The sequence below is a fragment of the Epinephelus moara genome, chromosome 19 (genome assembly GCF_006386435.1).
Source record: "Epinephelus moara isolate mb chromosome 19, YSFRI_EMoa_1.0, whole genome shotgun sequence".
Lineage (NCBI taxonomy): Eukaryota > Metazoa > Chordata > Actinopteri > Perciformes > Serranidae > Epinephelus > Epinephelus moara.
The window spans coordinates 30,999,114-31,019,002 of record NC_065524.1 but is presented as its reverse complement, the minus strand read 5'-3'; the positions used below and the strand labels follow the sequence as shown (position 1 = coordinate 31,019,002).

General features: G+C 40.2%; 2 protein-coding genes across 6 annotated transcripts in view; one reads left to right on the top strand and one right to left on the bottom strand.

Moving 5' to 3' along the window:
• Positions 1–4,245, top strand: part of wdpcp (WD repeat containing planar cell polarity effector) — a 109,424-nt gene extending 105,179 nt beyond the window's left edge. For all 5 annotated transcript variants that reach the window (XM_050071712.1, XM_050071714.1, XM_050071715.1 and 2 more), the window contains one exon: positions 1,741–4,245. In XM_050071712.1, the coding sequence (XP_049927669.1) occupies positions 1,741–1,791 (51 nt within the window). In that variant the 3' untranslated portion in view covers positions 1,792–4,245. The remainder of the gene's footprint in view (positions 1–1,740) is intronic.
• Positions 4,246–11,472: 7,227 nt separating this feature from the next.
• On the bottom strand, positions 11,473–19,116 carry otx1 (orthodenticle homeobox 1). Its single transcript, XM_050071720.1, has 4 exons — positions 18,804–19,116; positions 16,004–16,193; positions 15,107–15,258; positions 11,473–13,477 (listed from the first exon to the last, which is right to left on the bottom strand). Exons 2-4 carry the CDS (start codon positions 16,098–16,100, stop codon positions 12,728–12,730), a joined length of 999 nt encoding a protein of 332 aa, XP_049927677.1. The 5' UTR covers positions 16,101–16,193; positions 18,804–19,116; the 3' UTR covers positions 11,473–12,727.
• Between the last annotated feature and the right edge of the window lie 773 nt (positions 19,117–19,889).

The window sequence follows — 19,889 nt, the reverse complement described above, 5'->3', positions numbered from 1 at the left end:
AACTGCAGCAGGCTCAAACGTGATTGGTCAATATCACGCGGACTACAAACAGCCTATAACCGGAAACCAGGGCTCTTCCGCTCTTCTTCCGGAGGCAAGATCTCCGGGGTTTGCCTACAGACTCTACATTCACTGAATGTAGAGTCTGTATATAGAGACTACGTTCAACATCACGGGCAGGCTGGAAAACAGGTTTGTACAGTAGAGAGCAGCATGGAGGCCACCGAAAATGTGACAGTGGTTACTTCTTCTAATTTATCCCTTACTCATTCAGTCTCTCTTTCAAACTTGGTTGATGTTTGAGCGCCGCTTGAGCACAGACAGGCGGTATTTTGTGGTGGCGCATCATTGCATCAACCGGTTGTTGTGTTTCCATTCGTGCCGATCAGAGCCAGAACTGAGAAATATCCGTGACTGCTGCAGAGTCATTTGACCTAGGTGTGAATGCCGAATGTAACCTTTCCTGTTACAAAGCAAGCCAGATGTTAGCGGGTTTTTTTGTGTGGTGGGACAGGGGCTTAACTGATTTCCGTGGGGGAGTGGGATTTAATTGAATGTAATGTAGCAAGTAAACATTACTTTATATTAAAGGATCACAAGCAAATAAAAGATTGTGAATCACTGCACTATAGTTAGACAGTATTAGAGTGAAGTATCTCAAATCAGTGGTTCCCAACTGGTCCAGCCGCAGTCTAGTCATTAGTTCAAAGTCCACACAGTTTAATACATTCAGCGTCATACTTGTGTTTGGCCATGTTGTTGAGCAAGTTTGCTGTGTCTGTCAAGTAGCTGTCTGTTAGTCACTCACTCTACAGCAGGAAACAGCAGCTCAAAGTAAAAGCTCTGTGCTGGAAATTCACTGTACTTCAAAATAAAGTGTGTTTTTTACAAATCTGACATGTTCTTGAGTCACTTGTGGTCCATACTGAATGGACCCGTGACCCACCAGTTGGGAACCACTGTCTTATATGATACCATAGCGTTCTGCAGTATGCTGTTTAGAGCTGAAACGATTAGTCAATTAATCGGTTAGTCGATCAAAAGAAAATTACTTCCAACTATTTAAAAAAAGTGGATTTTATTGGTTTCAGTAATTTCTTAAGGGAAAAAATGCCAAAAAAATAGCTGGTGTCAGATTCTCAGTTATGTGGACTTGCTGCTTTTTATCACATACAATAATTATAAAATATTTTTATTTTTTATCTGTTGATTGGATAAAATAAGCAAATTAACCCTCCAACTGTCTTCCCATCCTGCTGGGTCAAAATTGGCCTGGTTTGATTTGATTGTTTATAAAGCACAAAGTATAAATTATCACCCACTTCTCAGAATTATTTTCTCAATTAATCACTTCATTCATAAAACATCATTAGTGAAAATAGTGAAAAACTCACATCACAACTTCACAGAGCCCAAAGTGACATCCTTAAACACTTTACTGTCCTCAACCTCATATCACCTAAACAATAAATGATGCTGAAGGGTTCAAGACTATGTAATTAACCTATCAGTGTAACCCTGAAGTTAACATTTTGTCTTTCCTGCGTTTGTCAGTGCCGCTTCAAGGTGTGAATTTGGATGAAAAGGACATGGTGCAGGATCAGATCATTATCAGCTGAGGAACAGGAAGCTTTATAGGAAGGAATAAGAGGCTCTATGTGTTGTCAAGCAGCTGTCTTTATATTTTCCACTGTTTATTCAGGTTTATAAACTTACTGTGTTTTTTTCTGTCTCTCTCAGGATGATGACGATCTCGGGACGCTTCATGTTGTCCATTTAGGAATGGTTTGAAGAAACAAACTCGCATACGATAAGAGACACAAACACACCTCACCAATAACAGGCTCTCTTCATCTATATTGTCAAATGCAAAGTAGTTAGTTCCTTGTAATATCACCTGGAGAGGGGCTCATATCATTGTACAGAACAGTAAATTGACAGTGATTGTAAAGATGTCTGATAAAAGTTGAATTATACATTAGTGTTACACATGAACACATTAGTTTTGAACCACTTTTGTCAGTGAGTTGTACATTTTAAATTGCGAAACCAAAAGCCTTCATGTTTTAGACTGTTTATCTGTGAAATTTGGATTTGAGATCAGGTTGTTTTCTGTCTCAGTGAAGTCTAAACCAACTGAACGTTAAAGGGAAACACTTAGACCGGCTCCTGCTTTTAAAAAACACGCCTGAAAATGTTTTAAACCTTTCCATTAATCAGCCTGCAAAAATAAAGACTTGTATTATACTTCCATCACCACTGATATTGAATGTTCCAGGCTTCCTCTGTGTGTGTGCGTGTGTGCGTGTGTTTGTTATTGTGTGTGTGTGTGTGCGTGTGTGTGTGTGTTGGCCGAGATTACGGGCCACAGTTTTATTCATGAATAGGAGCCAACCAGCGTCTTTAAAGCATCGCGCGGAGCCCCTTTCCTGAACAGCAGCCATAGCCGTGTCAGAGCTGTCGACGCGCTGCGCTCACCGACTAATCTGACAGCGCCGCGCGAGCCCTAATCCCTCACTGTATCGTAATCTATTTACTTTGCATTCTAAGAGGATTTCCACCAAAAAATATACAAGAAGCGATGTTGGAAATGGACAGAAGATCAGCGAGGATGCTTTTCTGCTCCTTTTTTTTTGTTTTGTTAGCTTTAAAAAAATCATTGTATGTTTTTTGGGGAGTCAATCCCCTGCGAGAGGGATGGGTGAAAGGAATTACATTTCTGACTGATACTAATACTTCTCTTATGTAAACATCAAAATGTTATATTTCCCTTCTGATGATACAGTCACACTGCAGAGGCAGCTGGAGATAAGTGGCATCTGTCGATGCCTTTAGTGCATCTCTTGACACGTTTATAATTTACAAACCAAGGCTGCATTATCTCCTGATTGTCTGACTTGACAGCTCGAATAAAAGCTGCAAAATTGCTTAACAGGCGAGCACGAGTTCCTCCCATCCCTCTGATGGCCTACACAGTAGCCTTTTTGACATGCAAACAGTGAAATCTCCTCTTTCATAATACAGAAAACAAAGTACGAGACCAAACGCTCTCCTCAGTTACCCTTTAAGCAATTATGTCAGCTTTGTAAAATCATAAATAGTTATGCTTCATTTAAAATGTGGCCAGCAGCTGTATTGTAAAACACCGCCTCACGCTCAAATCTTTGCCATCCAAGATGACTCGCAGAGATAGGCTTATTAGTGGTATTAACATACTGCGCGGCACGCTGGAGCTGTGAAACGGCCTTGTTAACATTTGGAAATGAATCAAGCCTCAGGCACTCGCTATTATCCAGGTTATCTGTTGTTTGATTCTCTCCTCTGTGCAACAGCTGTGCAGAGTTTCTGCGGAGGCCGTATCACATCTAATGATGGCTCTGATTGGACTGATGCCGCTCCCCCTCAGGGGGGATGTTGTATGTTTTATAGGTTCGTCTCGCTGATCACCATGAGCCAGATCCCCCAAAATATTATAGACACATATGTCAGGACCATTAAAGACATCAAAGAGACAGAATTACTTACAACTAAAAGAGGGTAATTGGAAGGATCTTATTCCCAGGAAAAATTACAGAACAGTGTTGAGTTTCTCTTAGTTATCAGTTCTCAAGTCGGTGAATGAGATGTACTTTGCATACTACAATTTTTTCATCAAGAAAAGTACTTAATTACAGTGCAGCGTATCTGTATTAAATATCTGTTTTTGCTTCCTGAAAAAGCCTCTGAGACAAAAAGCATTATAATTTGATACTCCCTGATTAAAACAAGCTCAGATTGAGGTCAGACAGAAACAGACGGACTCTGCTGAGATTAAAGTTAAGATAAATGTTATATTTGTGGTCAACTTTTGGTCAAATATTCTTAACACTAATGTTAGGTGGGTGTCCAGGAGACACCAGACCCTGTTTTACACTGTTTTATCAGACTGATTCTTCCTGACTGTGAATGATTTTATGAGAATTTCTTTGATTTTGAGCTGATGACATGTTTAAGAAGTCTGCGACTGAACATTTTCATTACTTCTTTTTGGGGTTTCGGAGACCCTGTCTGTAAAACATGGTTGAATACGATAGGTTTTCATGTGCTCTATGTCTGTTATGCTGTTGACAACACTTTCTACCCTAAAGTTTTGTGAGGATATCTGTAATTTGATTCATAACAGCCCCTCAAAATAAGCATCACTGTGTAGAATAATAAACTGCACGTCTATTTGTCTTTTAAATGACTTTTTGGAAACAAAATAAATGTATATTTTCTCATGCGTAGTGCATATAACTTAAAAAACATGACCCTTTTTTTTTTTTTTTGGGATATAACAATGCTTTATGTTCATTTGCATGTTTTGTCACATTCATCAAATGTGCAAGCCCACTTAAGGTAAGGGTTAACTTTAATACTTTTCTACATATTGTGTTTTAATAAGGTCATATAAAGTATTTAAAGTAGGAAAATGGTTAATTTTGCACTTTTTAACCATTATTTCTGCATTTAAACAAACAATACATAATGATTTATTTAATGTGCAGCTTACTGAAATTAAAAATATTTGCAAATTAATTAATTTTTCAGGTTTTTAAAGGTTTATATCCATTTCCCTACAGAGGCAAACCTGTGATTTTATGTTTGAAAGGTCAAAGGTCAGGTGTTATGTTTACATGTATTAATATTCTGTGTACTAACATGTTGCACATCAGTCCACAGATGCAGACACAGTGTTTCTGAGTAGCTGCCCTCTGGCTCCGTGTGTGTGGAGAGGAATTAGTCAGTGAAGTACAAACTGAAAGGAGGAAATGTGACCAACACGTCAGACGGCAATCTATTGACACACGGAGACGACGTCCTTGGTGGGAAACACTAAAGCCTGCAGGCCAACAAGCCTCCATTAAGCTTTCCCACGTCTGTAGGTCTTAAAAGAGGACAAGTTGCGACTTGGGACGAGGGTCTGCCGCATCTTTTCCAGATGAGATAATACAAGCCCTCCTCAAATACCTCTCTGCTCCGTCCTTCCTTACCCCGAACGCATCTGAGTCACGAAGAACGGGGGAAGTGAGGACGTCGTCAGAAGAAGCATCTAAAGTCAGAAGTGAAGGGAGTCGTTCTGTCCAGAGAAACCAAAGCATTACCGTATGCTGTAAAGCCCTGTGAGGCAAATTGTGATTTGTGATATTGGGCTTTATAAATAAAATTGATTGATTGATTGATTGAAAGCTCACCGTGAGCTACTTTCACCAGTAAACTGTTGACTGATTTCCCATCAGCTACGTCAAAGAAGGAAGGAAGTGCTTGACTGCTCCGCTGACCTCAGATCAGCTGCTGAACAAAACCTTCAGATCCTTTAATTTACTGATAAACTGTCAAAGAACTTTGTTGAATTTGGGGAGTTTGGCCCTCTGATCAGAAACCTGATAAACTGATGACACACTTTGTTGATGTTTAGTGCTAATTAGAAAATGTGAGCATGCTAACACACTAAACCAAGATGTTGAAAAAGGAAAACTTTACATTAACTGATTAATCAATTTAAGATCATTAGTTTAAAATGCCAATCACAACAGGATATTATCAAATGCCTTGTTTCATCCAAATCCCCAAAATATTAAATTTTCTGTAATGTTCAGATGATGGGGAAAAAGTTCAAAACAAACTTGGAAACAGGAAAATGTTGAGATTGTTTTTTACTAGCTAAAATGATTAATCAATCAAAACTAGTTGCCGATTGATTTTCTGTAGATCAAATCGTTCTTTAATTGTTTAATTGTTGTAGCTCTTTTTGTTATCGTCAGCACGTTAGAAGCTAATATTAGCATTAACGTTTGTACCTGCCTCACGGAGCAGCTAGCTTTCTTTCTACAAAAATGTTCTATTCTGCTGTGTGTGTGTTTTGTTCTTAAGTAGTGCAGTGCCCGTTCAAATCATGCCTGTCTGAATGGCCTGATAGTTCGGGTTGTGATATTGCTGCATGTTTCTCGAAAATCGTTCATTCAAACAGCTTCACACTCGACACTGCCCTTCCTTTGCTTCTGAGCAATACAGCTGCTTTGACGTAGATGCGTCCCCTGGCAATGCTAGAGTGTACGCATCATTTACTAACAGCTAGCTATTTGGGAACAGATGCATTCAATCTGAAAGTTACATCGCTGATCTTTTAAGTGTTTAATTAGAGTGGAATTTCTAACTTTGATACAATATCTTGAAAAACATTTGATATTCGACACTATTTTCGATACCACGGGGAAACCTGACATTGACGGCAATTTAGATTTTTTATTAAAAGATGAACACAGCAAGGCTAAAACATGACGACAACTTGTCTTTCCTTGGTCATATGCAGAGAACAGCAGAATGACTGATAAGAGAAGGCAAAAAAGCGTAGCCGGTACCGTTGTATCAATACAGCTGAATATTCAGAATGGATATGTATCTGTAAATCAATGTTTTGCCAGTATTACCAGTGTAACATCTCCAGTCTCTCCGTCTTCATCTGTTCTTGGATGTACTGTAGCGATCGATATAAAGCAAGCTGTACCCAGCATGCCATTCGACGGTGTCCCCTCTCAATACACTACACAGTGTGTGCATAACATACTACTAATGACTATGTCCTGTAGATCTCAAGAGCTCGCCTCGGGTCCTCAGCTATACACACACCAAGTGTGAAGTCGATCAGATGAACGGTTGTCGAGAAAATTGAAGGACAGATGGACAGAGACTTCTTCCATTTTAGTTAGATTGTTTGTCTTTTTTACAAAGCATGTCAGGGTTATACGTGGTCATAGCCATACGGTATGTGAGCCCTGGCAAACAGAGTGACCAGAGCGGTCTCTATTTGACAAGTAGAGAGGTGACTGAATCTTCATCACATCTCAGGTCAGGTGACCAGTGGGCCAAATCCCCCACAAAACTCATTCTTTAACTCCACTGGTGTGGAGTCAGGAGTTTGCCTCCAGAAGGAAATAAAAGACGACGTCGTCCTGCCTGTGCTCTGCTCAACTTAAATCTACAGTATGTAAACCCACGAGGAATTTCATGAATGCTGTCAGTGCCCTGTGTCGGAGGGATGACTAAGCTGCTTTCACTCCACCAGCTCCACCTGGACTCGACTGTGAAATCCCCTCATAGGAACCAAATGGTACCATCTTTGAGTTTGGATTCAAGCGACTGTCGATGGCTTTATTATGTGTATATGTCGGACCAGGAAACACTTTAAAATCTACAAAACGGACTGCAACCACCAGCGTTATGTGCCCACACTTGATGTTAAACAAAATGCAAGAAGAAGTCTTTTCTGACAAAGCAGAGAAACCTGAGACATTGCCCCGGACTCCGCCCACTTCTGTGTACATTTGACCCAAGATTAACCTCCCAGGTAAATATAATCATCCTCTGTATCACCTCTCACTCCTCATACCGGCCTATGAACACACGGGGATGCCAAGGTCTGGCGACAGTCAGCAGCCAATGAAAGACGAGTGTGAGTTTTTCTTTTCCTGTCCTGCATGGAAATAGAAGAAAACAGTCCCAGCATGCAGGCTGCTATCAGCGCATCTGCTGCCCCTTCCAGACTCTTCTCTCTCTCTCACACACACACACACACACTTTAACTCATCGAGGCCTGCGAGGTCTCACACACCAAAGTTTCTGTCTGTCTTTATCTGTCACTGTCTGTCTCTGTTTCTAGATACAAATCACAACCACTCATGCAAAGACAAAAAAAAAAAAAAAGGTCCAGCTCCGTTCCAGTTCATCTCCTGGACAAGTGTGAACAAAATGTCAACAGTTTCCAGTCCACCCACATTCACACACACCTCTCACCGGAGCAGGCGAGAGGCCAAAAGGTCAACAGTTGACAACAGGCGACGCTCTGCAATCGATCGTCCTATTGAACAGTGTGAAGACCATCAGCTCAGGTTGAAACGACACACACACACACACACACACACACACACACACACACACTCATACACACACAAGTGTTAAAGTGATGAACTGCTCCAGTAATGTGCTTTTTTATTAAGTGACGGACTTTCCTTGAATGGAGCTGCAGAAATCCTTGTATGTATCTCTTTAATTTTTCAACCTTGGCTCCTAATTTTAACACTGACATTTTAGAGGCTTTAATGAAATGCTGATAAAAGAATATTATCAATTTCAAAGATTTACGACATTGTTTATCAGTCACTAGTGTCCCTAAAAACACTGGTTGAGCTCTGTGTTCACCTAAAATCCTCTCAAAGCACTCCAAGAATTTGAATCTCTAAAAATCAGAAAGGTGTGTCAAACAAAGACAGAAACTATTTGACTATTAGATTATATCATCAACTTATAATCACTGAAACCTTCTCTAAGGTAGAGGTGGATTTGGGTTCTTGCTCCTTTGTGCAGCTCAGACGAGGCCGTGATAAAAACACTTTGGTATCAGCGTATTTGGCTTTTTTTGTTTATCTGAAGAGGAAAAAACAAAATTATTCGGCAAATAAATTTAGAGAAAGTGTAGAAGGAGAGTCTGAGAACAAATAACTAATTTGGATTATCATTAACTAATAATAAAATGTTTAGTGCTTGTCTTTAAATGTCTGGCATATCGAAGAAGGTTGATAATCACAGTACGTTCAAGATTATTTAGGATTTAGATCAGTGATCATTTGAAGATACCTGTTAATTCAAGGTGTGTTTTAACACATTGGAAACATCATAGTAAACTAAAGTAAGCAGATGTGTGTGTTTGCAATAAACTAACATGGCTGCACCATTAAAAATAATTTAAATTTAAAACTAAAATCAATAAAAACACATGTACAAATGAAGTGTGAATATTATGAAAGGACAAAAATATTAATTTTAAATTATTAAAATGTGGTTTTAGGTTGTTTACTTTTCTAAATATGGATGTTTTTCTTTGTTGTAAAGTTTCAGCTCTTGAGAGTGTGATGATGCAAATAAATGAAATTTAAATCGATCCAAAAACAAAGTAGTTACAGTATTAATTACCTTGCATTTTGGGAAATATTCTCTTGTTTCCTGAAACAAAACACTTCCAAATTTAACCCCAAAATAAATCTACCAGCAGCTGAAGCCTGTAACAAAGGTAAATTAAAGCGAGGCTCCTCTTTCATCCAGTTGACTAAAACAACACAGATTTACATCATTTTATGTCGTGTTTGATGACAAATAGGCGGCACGAGATTTAAATACTGAATGTAAGACACCGTTTGCTGCACAAACAGCTGCAGGAAATCGCGATGAGAACAAAATAATTTGCCTGTTGATTACGGGTGGTTGATGCGGTTAAAAACTATTTGTATTACAAGATGCTTTGTTCTCTTCAAACAAGTCGAGACGCTGTTTCACCTGCAGCTTTATGTCGCAGCTACAGCGGGTAAACAATCCTTTAAATGTTAGATTCGGTCTTATTTTTCTGCAGAAACAAAACGCACCTCCTCCTCCTCCTCCTCCTCCTCAGTGTAAATCATACGTCTTTCACATTAGCGCAGGATTAAATATACTTCAGCCATAACTTCTCTCATCCCCGTTTTATTCGGTCTGTATCTCCAAAATCTTCCGAAGCGAGAAATTAGTCATTATAAAAATGTGTTTCTGCTTTTTATTATCATTTTACAGTGTAATTATTGAGCCAGTGTCCTGACTGCTGTAGAAAAACACCTCCTGCATGTGTGTGTGACACGTCGGCTGCAGCTTCACATCCTCAGAGGAAACATTAAATAACGGAGCTCTGCGCTTTTGTCAGAAACGTTTCCGCCGCTGTTTGAAGGTGAGCAGCTGTCTCATGACGGACCTGTGGCTCTGTCTCCCTCTCTCTCTGTCTCCCTCTCTTCAACCATCCCACAAGATTTTTGGTCGCAAATGTTTGTTTGATGCAAATCCGAACAAATCCGCTGCTGTTGGTGGACACTCGCTGCGCTGTTTGCGCGTCTTGGCGCAAACATGTTTAATGTCCTGGTCGGCAGATATTTATTCAGCTGCTGCGGGCTTCATTTACATAAAGAGAGACAGAGAGAGGGGACAGGCTGCAGCTGAAACAGGCTCTGCACAGGCACACAGAGGCCTATAGTGGGGATCGATCAGGCTGATAATTCTGATCAGGTTGATTAGATTTGGGACTAGTGGTGCGCAACATTTTTAGGCTCGTGACAATTTAAAATGCAGCAAATCAGTTGTGATCTTGAGATTTTCTCTCTGATAATGTTTCATTTTGATTTTTAGAGGCCTGAGTGGGTAAAATTATCTGAAATAGCCGAATATCACAGGCTGTAAAACCTCTCACATTGTTTAGTTTGGATGATTTTTAGATGCACAAAGAAGTAAAACTCTCATATCTATAAAAAAAAAAAAAGAGCAAAACCTCTCAAAAAATTAATTGTATGTTTCTTTTCTGTCTTTCAGATAAACTTTAACTTGTGACAACCTGCGACCCCTCCTCAGAAGTTTAGATCTGCCAGCAAAGAGTGAGTTTTACCCTCTCAGATTATTAATTTATTAATATTTTTAGAGGCATAAGTAAGTAAAACTGCCTCATATTTAACATGTAAAAAGCTGTGAGTAATATGTTTCCTCATCCTGAAACGAGCTGAAATGATTAGCTTATTAATCGATTAGTCAGAGAGAAAATTAACCAGCAACTATTTTTAATAATTGACTAATTGGCTGCTTTTTTGTCTTATTTAAAAAAAAATAGTGGATATTTTGGTGGGTTAGATGAAGGTGTGGGAAACAGACAAAAAGACAAAACAATAATCAAGAAACTAATAATCAATCTAAGTGATTAATCTGATGGTTAGGTTAGCTGCAGCCCTCATTAGAGACACTTAATGGGTTAATTTCTGTTCAATCTTCGCAATCAGTTAAAGAAGCTCCTGTTTGTCTTAATTAAAACAGCGTTTCTCTTTTGGGGGATAATTTCTTTGCACAAGGACGGTTGTTTTTATTGGGGCCATTAATTTGCATGAAACCTGTTTCTGCTGCTCTCAGTGCGGCCTTCACGGCTCAAAACACGCTCGTCCAAAACAACCTTGCCAGAGAACTGACGCGATATTTTCTTTAACTCCCCCTCCTCCTCCTCCTCCTCCTCTTTTATAATGCGTTTATGCCTGCGAGCACTAGACACACACACACACACACANCCTAACCTGGCCCCACCTACGTAATTACCGCATCAGAGGCGGTGAAATTCCTGCAGGTTATTTTGGAGAAACCAACTCAGGGCGCAGGAGTAATTATCACGCCATTACAGCGCTGCATTCAATTACGCCTCGATCAAATGTCTCGCGGCTCAATATTTAGGGCTTTTTAACGCCGCAGTTTAAAAAGACACTTGGTCTCCCTAAAGCGAGGGGAGATGTTAGTGTTTCAATTTAAGTCAGAGACAGAGAGGATTAAAACTGGCTGCTCTCTAAAATGGAAATGCGGGGCCTACACGCGTTCATGGCTTGTATTAATTATGGCCTAATTTGCATTTACCCCGTTATAATTAGGAAATAAACAAAATCAACAAGCTTTTAAATAAAAGTGTGACTAATTCAAATGAGAGAAAACAGCAATCTTGAGTTTGTAATTTGCTGCTGTACATGCATCTAAAGAATAAATAAATAAAAATAAAAAGTTGACTCCCTGTTGGGAACCAAAGACAGAATCCACTGTGGAAAATAAATATGACTTAACGGATCTTTATTGGATGAACATGTATGTAAGGGTGGTTCGCCTTAAAGATACATTCAACATCTTACTGTCATTTTGGAGCTATAAATCCACATTTTTCCTCTCCAAAAAATAAAAAAAAATGCTCTGACTCCATTATCAAGCCAAGTGCTGCGGTTCAAACATGTCCAATATCACGACAATGCCCAAGAGAGGAGGCCTGGTTTGAAAATGTATAGAGGTTAGAATAATAATATCCGGAAAACAAACTGTAACCTGGACGAACGCCCATAGTTCTGCATCTATATTTTAGATTTTTCCCTCCAAGACATTTCAAATTGCCAAAACATTTTTAAAACAACGTATATAAAAGCTGAACTTTATGGCCAATTTGTTCTCTTTGGAATATTTGGAAAGATTTACATACAGGTTTTTCTTTTTTTTAACTCTCAAAGTGGTAATAAACAATTTCAAATTCGGAAAAAAAAACACAAACTAAACATGGTCACTGTAACTGACCCAAATACATATTTACATATTTCAGCTCCTCGGCGCAGCTGACTAAAAATCTCTGTCATCCTAAAATAACAAATTTCAGAAATAAAAACTATACAGGATTTGATTGGGTTTGGAGGTAAAGAGGGGCACTGCAGGCAGTTCCTGTCGGTGCACCAGAGGGGAAAATATTCCTCCCATCCAGAGAGCCAGAGAGCTGGTGGTCAAAGGAGTTTGGTTGAAATGACTTTTTTTTTGTAGTTTTGAAAAACAGTTTGGTTTTCTTAAGGTCATCCAAGAATGAGCGTCTTAAAAACTCCATTCTTCATCGTCAGGAAACTGCTCCTGATGTTTTCTCTTCATATGTGAGGGACTGTTTCTTTTTTTTATTTTTAAAAGACGTGGAGGACGAGAGGGAGGAAAAACAAAGTCCGATTGTTGAGCATTCCTGCTGCTATCTTGTTATCTTATGGTTCATAAACTCTTTTTGTCTTTAAAAACAAGCAATATGCTAATCTGGAAAATAAAAGAAGAAGAGGGAGCTGACGAGCAGGGAGGGAAGAAGGGGGAAAAAGCCTGATCACAAGACTTGGAACCTCCAGGAGGCCTGGTCTTTGTAGTCCAAGCAGTCTGTGGTGTTAAAGTTGAGCTTCCACGAGGAGGCTGCAGTCTGCTCTTTGTAATCCAGGCAGTCGGAGGAGTTGAAGGCCAGGCTGGAGCCGCCATAGGCCTGGTGGTGGTGGTGGTGATGGTGGTGGCCTGATGACTGGCTGATGTGGTGGTGCGGGTGGCCTGACATGGAGGAGGCCGTCATGGGGCTGAGCTGGTGGGGGTGGTGGTGGGAGTGCATGGGGGCCAGGTAAGAGCCGCAGTCCACGCCGCTGAAGTAAGAGCTGGATGGGGTGGGGTAGCCCTGGCCGTAGCCCGGCGTCTGGTTGTAGGACATGGGGTAGGATGTGGCGGCGGCGGCGGAGCCTGACATTGAACGCTGCATACAGGAGGCATTAGAAGGGGGTCCTGGCTCGGGGAGCGGGGCCACTGCAGGAGCAGGAGCGTTTCCAGGGGAGATAGCGGGGCTCCAGATGGAGGAGACGGTGCTGATGGAGGTAGAGGTGCTGCTAAGCGCCGCCGGGCCCGTGTGATTGGTGGAGGAGGATGAAGATGAGGACGAGCCCGTGCTGGAGACGGCAGGAGGCGTGAACTGGCCGCTGCTCTCAGAGCCGGTGCTCTCCCTGGCCGGAGAAGACTTCTTCTTGGGCGGCCTGGCTTTGGCACTGCTGCCGCTCTGCTGCTGCTGGCGACACTTGGCCCTCCGGTTCTTGAACCACACCTACAAGCGAGAACAGCAGCCAGGAGTTAGCAACCATACACACAAACAACCTCAGCATTTCATAAGAAAAAAAAAGATACTCCCAGGCCATGCTGGGAGTACATTATGGAGGAAAATTGGGGGTTATTAGCCATCAAGGTTCATTTCCACTGCGGCCCCTTGGCTCGGACCAGCCAGGGGTCTAATTTCATACCTGGTAGACGGCTCTAAGATAACAGGCTATTGGATTTCAGCACACAGTAGGGTAACTCTAGAGCACCGAGAGGGTAGGATCATGTAGAGCATTTTGTTTCACACACACATTCTGAGAATAACTCAAATTGTGTGAGAGCGAGAGGCCTTGGTTTTCCCCTAATGCCTTTCAAGAGTAGTATTTGTTCAACATGGTCGTACACCAGTGAGTTGTTTGTGGAGTATTTGCTGGCGTGCTCCCAACATCTTCATTATAGATCCCATATTTCAGATCAAATTACACAGACTTCAGCTCGGTCGCATCAAATCATAATGAGAAACTGGTTCAGCTGAAAAGTAAGCTTTCCTGATCGGAAATGTAGTTTTGTTTACATCCGTGTATACAAACTGATTTATCTACCTGCATGAGATGAAGTGGTGAAGGTGAGCTAAACCAGAAACAGGTGGGTAAGAGAGGATTGTAGAAATAACCACAACCATTGAACGCACCAAACACGTTAAACTGCCCCTGCTCACCGGTTAGTAACACGTTACAGTTACTTCACCAGTAACTAAACAGCTAATAAACCAGTGTGTATCATAATAATACCAGCTATAATCCCACTATTATTGATCAATATTAATCCATACGACCGCTATTATCTCCTTTAAAAAGAGGCTTAAATCACTGAACTCAACGCACTGTAATCTATCAGGCCTAAAAATATTCTTAATATTTTCCTTAGATGTTAATTATATAATCCTCCTGTTAAAGCACACAACAAAGTAGGTTTTTAGTCATATTTACGGGCATAAATACCAGGAAAAATATTTATTTTACCGGTAGCATAATTGGATTTGTCGACGATATTAGGACGCCACGTCATTAATAGCAAGCTAGCTAACAGTTAGCTAACGTTAAACTTTAATTAGCATCAACCGGAAATGGCAACAGCAACGGTCCGTTTCTAAAATAATAACGAAAAATTAATTGCTGTAAAGAAAACAATGTTCTAATTACAAAGAGTGTCGAGAAATTAAATAATTTTGAACTAGCACACTTTTTAAATAAATAAATAAATAATTAATTTTGATTAGCCGAAGTGTAACAGCAGCTCCTAGCTAAAAAAGCTAACTAGCTAAACGTTAACGTCAGTTTAAATTTAACCGTTGAAATCCTCCTTTGACCGTTTAACGTTTACAGGCCTTTAAGTTGCTGGTATTGAGTTTTACGTGTTATAATAGCATATAATAGTAAAAATGTGTCTTTGTATGAAAGATGTAACCGTTTAATATTAGTTAATAACATAATTAATCGTCGTATTAAGTTCATATATAGGGTATGCAGAGTTAACCGTTGGTCCTGTCAGGTGTGTGTGTGCTTTGGGACGTTGCCACTGTTTTACCTAACACACACAGCGTGTATAAATACAGAGTTTAACATGTTTCATGTCTCACCTGGACTCTGGACTCCGGCAGGTTGATCTTCAGTGCCACCTCCTCCCGCATGAAAATATCCGGGTACCGGGTTTTGGCGAACAGAGCCTCCAGGACGTCGAGCTGAGAGCGGGTGAAGGTGGTCCGCTCCCGACGCTGCTTCCTGGGAGTCGCTGCAGAGGAGACACCCGACACACACACACACACACACACACACACACACAGAGGAGGAGAAAACACCGGAGAAATGTTAAATAATATAATTTTACAGACAGTATATAGCGATATCCTTACTTAAACATGATGTCCATTTTTTTTTTTTTAAATATTAAAAGTTTTGCTATGTGATTTTTATTGTTATGGTTATTATTAAAGTGAAAAAAACTTTGATTCTGATGCTGTTTTCTACTGTGGAGAAATAAAGACGATTTAACTTCAACCTCTCTTTATTTTTATATTGATAAAAATCATCAGTGTTTAGTTGAAGGCCTATTAAATGTTTCCTTTTATGCCTATTAGATTAAAAAGTCGGTTAATGTTCCATGCTGACAGAAGATGATAAAGGCAGTTCATATTACTTTACACCATCTGAATGTGTAGCCTATTATTTCCTTTATAATGCCTATTCATGATTCACATCTTACATCATACTTACACTGGTCAAATTGGTATAAAACTATATATTTTACACAGTATAAATACACTTCTGAAACTCTTATTTATCCATGAAGGCCCCCAAACACACATTATTACTATTATTACCAGCTAAAAACATCTTTACTGACTTGAAAATATTTTGGTAATTTTCCATTATTGTCTGGAGGTCTTATAGTTGACTGGGTGCATTCATGTTTAAAAGTGTTTGTGAGTAGGCTATGTGTATGTTTGTGTGTGTGTGTGTGTGTGTTGGTCTCCTACCTGGGTAGCCCACTGAGGGGTGCAGCAGGTCCATGGCAGCGCCGCTGAGCCCCAGGCCGTTGACGCCGTAGGGGGGCTGTTTGAGGTAGGACATCATGCTACAGGCGGTCACAGCTCCACCCAGCTCAGACCAGTGGTTCGGTTTCCCCCGATGCTGCAGCTTGACGGGACAGGGGGCCGATCCAAGTCACTGCGCACATGCAGGAGGAAATATTAGGAACATTATAGAGGACGAAAAACAGGCTTTGGTGAGGGCCTAATTCATCCTAAACGCACGGAGAATATTTAGAAAAGACTCTTTTTTTGGCACCAACATTTAAGATAAAACTCCTAAATGTAAGTTCACAATGACACGTGCGCATTTCAGTCTTTTCTATTGTTTGATGTTCAGCTGTTATAAATCTCGCTCCATTCTCACTTTTCCAAACGAATCAAACTGGGACATTACGCAGGATAACGCCAACAAATACAGAAGCATAAAGTTACTAAAATCCCTTAGTTATTATTTAGTGGCAGCAGGATATGAAAGCGCGAATTATTGGACGATAAACTGGTCATTTAGAGGCAGAGACGAACATTAAATCCCTTCAGGAATATTGGATATTTGTTGAGAGGATAACCGGGGTCAAACGGCTCCAACTCACGACCCCAGCGGAGCAAAATAAAACCTGACGGTACACAGCTTTTCATCCACAAACCACACTGCAGTCACGTCTTTAATCTTTTTTAAACGTGAACTAAAATCTAATAAGACGACGAAGAAAGTTAGGGTAAAAATATGCAAGTTATTAGTAAGGATGATCCTGTGTTTGTGTCAATACACTTCAGATTTTTCCCCCATGTGTGTGAGCACACATTGCATGAATGTTGATCTGCACATTTATTTTTAAAATGACCATCACCTCCTACCTGCAGAATATTTAGGCTCTTCTTTTTAATCCTACATTTTCTCCATTTGTCATGTTGTTAAAATACCGCGAGCTTTGCTATTTTTACTTTAGAAGATGATCTAAAGTCTCCTTTAAAACAAAGCAAACAGAACTCAATAATTCAACCAAAATAATCTGTTGTCCTCTATGATGTCATGCAGTTTTACGCAGCCAATAATTAGTGTGACACTGGATTCACTTTTTTTTCCAAAACTTTAGTCACTTCTAAAGTCAAAAAGCAAAACGCTGCAAGAAGATTTTCAATAATAAATCTAATTTCCAATTTTAAAAAAGTCAAATTTTCCTTTTATTATTATTGTCACTTATTTCCCTGCAGTTGTGTTTGAATTATTTTCATTGCAAGAAAAATAAAGTTTAACGTGTAAACTCGCTTCCTGACTTTAATATGAGTGTGTTCGGTGTGTGTGTGAAGGCCTGCACTGACACTACACACACTCACTCACAGTTGTATAAAGCTGGATTATGGACGTGGTTTGATAATCTATAAAAATCACAGCTGTGGTTGTCTCAAGTCTTTCTGTACTCGCTCATTCTGTTTGTTTCGGGTCGTCAGACTTTGTGTGTATTTTGACCACAGCGAGGCTCCTGTGGATCTGAAATCAACTGAACCCACAGAGGAATAAAAATACATCAGAATAATCCGTTTTGGTATGAGGGTAAATTTATATTTATATTTACAGAGAAACATCTGAGGAGTCTGATTTATTTGTGAAAAGATAAGTGACCTCGCTTTTATGTTAAGGCTCAGGGGTAAAGACCCAAACTTAAAAAAAAGTCAAATTATTTCCTCACTTTTTGGTTTTCTCCAGATTAAAACACTCACGGTAAAATTATATTTTCTATAAAGCATAATTATGATTTGTTGACCCTTTCTGTGGTTTTAAAACTGTTTATTCACAGGCCACGTTATTTGCTTTTTGGTTGTTTGTTTCTCTCAGTAAACACGACTGAATTAAAGACAACATTTAGGGGAAAATAACATCTCAAAATATATTAATCCACTAATTCATCATCTCCTTACACATTAAAATAACCTGCATTTACATTTAGACAACACTGATAATCTTGCAGGAGGTTTGAAAGCATGAAATCTATTTTTAAAGCTGATTTTTAAAGTTTGATTTTCACCTCTATAAGTGCAGAATTATCTCACCAATAAAAACAGCCTGATGTTAAAATGGTGTGAATTAAATTAGAGTCTCTGCAGAGGAGATTATTTTAACAATGAGCTCCTGACTGACCAAAACCAAACCTGAACTAACCAAACGTGTATTCCAGCGGCTCCTCGCAGCGCGTTCTGCAGCCCTGCCAGGCCGGAGAGTGAAAAGGCGAGATCTCGGTGCAAATGAACTCAATTAGAATTTAGATTAGACCTCCGGGGAGAGAGCGTTTCAGAAGGGCTCTTATCAGCAAAATAAATTAACAAAAACCAAAACACGCCTCTCCAATTATCTACTAAGTGGTTCAAACGCTTTAATGGCCAATTGCTCTCAAATAAAAAAAACTCGCAGGAACGAACTGGAATAGAAATATGAAAATTATCTACTCCGGAGGAAGTTGACTCAATTTATCCAGTTCAGGTCGGAGTCCTCCACGGTGAGGATTAATTGATATATCCGCAAAAAAAAAATTCCTGCAAACGTGCAGCGGTGCAAATTGAAATCACGCGGTCCACATGTCACAGTTAAACGTGAAAACCCGCTCCTGAAATGTCTACAAAAAAGTGACTTTCTGTCGCTTCCACACTTTAGCTGCCTCTGTTAACGCTGCACAGTTTGTTCCTGCGCGTAAAAACACGCACAAACTCGACATTAATCGACTTTGAATGTGTAAAACTGAAGAAACTTTACCTTGTTTTTCTCCTCTTCCCTTCTCCCGAGCTGTCGGGTCACAGGAGGCGAGCAGCAGTGAAATTATCCAGCAGTAGGAAGTCTGCAGGGCACAAAACTCAAACAGCGGCAGACTTGCTCAGAAACAAACAACAATGTGCAAACCGGGCAGCATCACGGACACAAAAAAACACGCAGTTATCAGCGCGCGGGCGTCACCAACGCGTCCTCGGTGCGGTTCCGCGTGTTTTTGCAGCCAAATAAATCAAACTCATTTGCTTTCAGGGGGCTTGTCGTTGTCTGTCAGAGTGTTAAGGTGATTTCTAATGGAGACGGATGGAGATTGATCACCTTCTCTCCGCCCTGCGCCTCTATGAGCGGAGGACACCTGCGGATCCGCCTCCTGCAGCCAATGGGAGCGCGTCCCCGGGCTGACGGACGGCGGGGGCGGCCTATGGGCGCACAGAGGCAGCCGGGAGAGCCCACTCCCACTTCACCCCCACCTCCCTCCTTCCTCTCGGTCCCGGTCCCGAGACCAGACGAACCAAAGAGAGGTTTTTAAAAAGATGGAAATGTTTCACAGGCCTGCAGGAGAAACAGAGAGTGTAGAGCTGAGAGTGCGTAAAAGACGAATTTAGCGGTTATTCACATTTTACACGAATAGTTTCTTATTTTATAATTTGCACGGAGCTCAGTGGAGGAAACACTGGAGGTATCCTGTCAAAAAATAAAATAAAATCTGCACTTTTCCTCCATTAAAAAACATTTTCCTCTAAATAATCAGACAGTTTTTAGCATCCTTGAAACACACGGTGTCTTATTCTCAAATACATTATTTTTTTGTTAAATGAAATAAAAATTATGATTTCAAATGTTTCCAGAGATGGAAAATGTTTTTTGTGAGGCTTAAAATGTTTGACAGGATGTTTAGTTTGATAGAAAGCCGCATTTTCACCACAAAACACATTTCCGACAGGCCGGGAAGCCTCAGCAGCTTTTTAAAATTATTAATACTTTTATTATTACCGTTAATTCCTCTGTGATATTTCTCACCCTCCAAAAACTGAACGTGAGAAATAGCAAAAAAGGAGGAAAGAAGTTAAATTT

Excerpts from the sequence above, each read along its gene's own strand:
- otx1 (XM_050071720.1), bottom strand. The coding sequence starts at position 16,100 with ATGATGTCCTACCTCAAACAGCCCCCCTACGGCGTCAACGGCCTGGGG. Across the intron at positions 15,259-16,003 it reads CCCCTCAGTGGGCTACCCAG|CGACTCCCAGGAAGCAGCGT; the intron begins GTAGGAGACCAA and ends TCTCCTCTGCAG. Across the intron at positions 13,478-15,106 it reads TGCCGGAGTCCAGAGTCCAG|GTGTGGTTCAAGAACCGGAG; the intron begins GTGAGACATGAA and ends TCTCGCTTGTAG.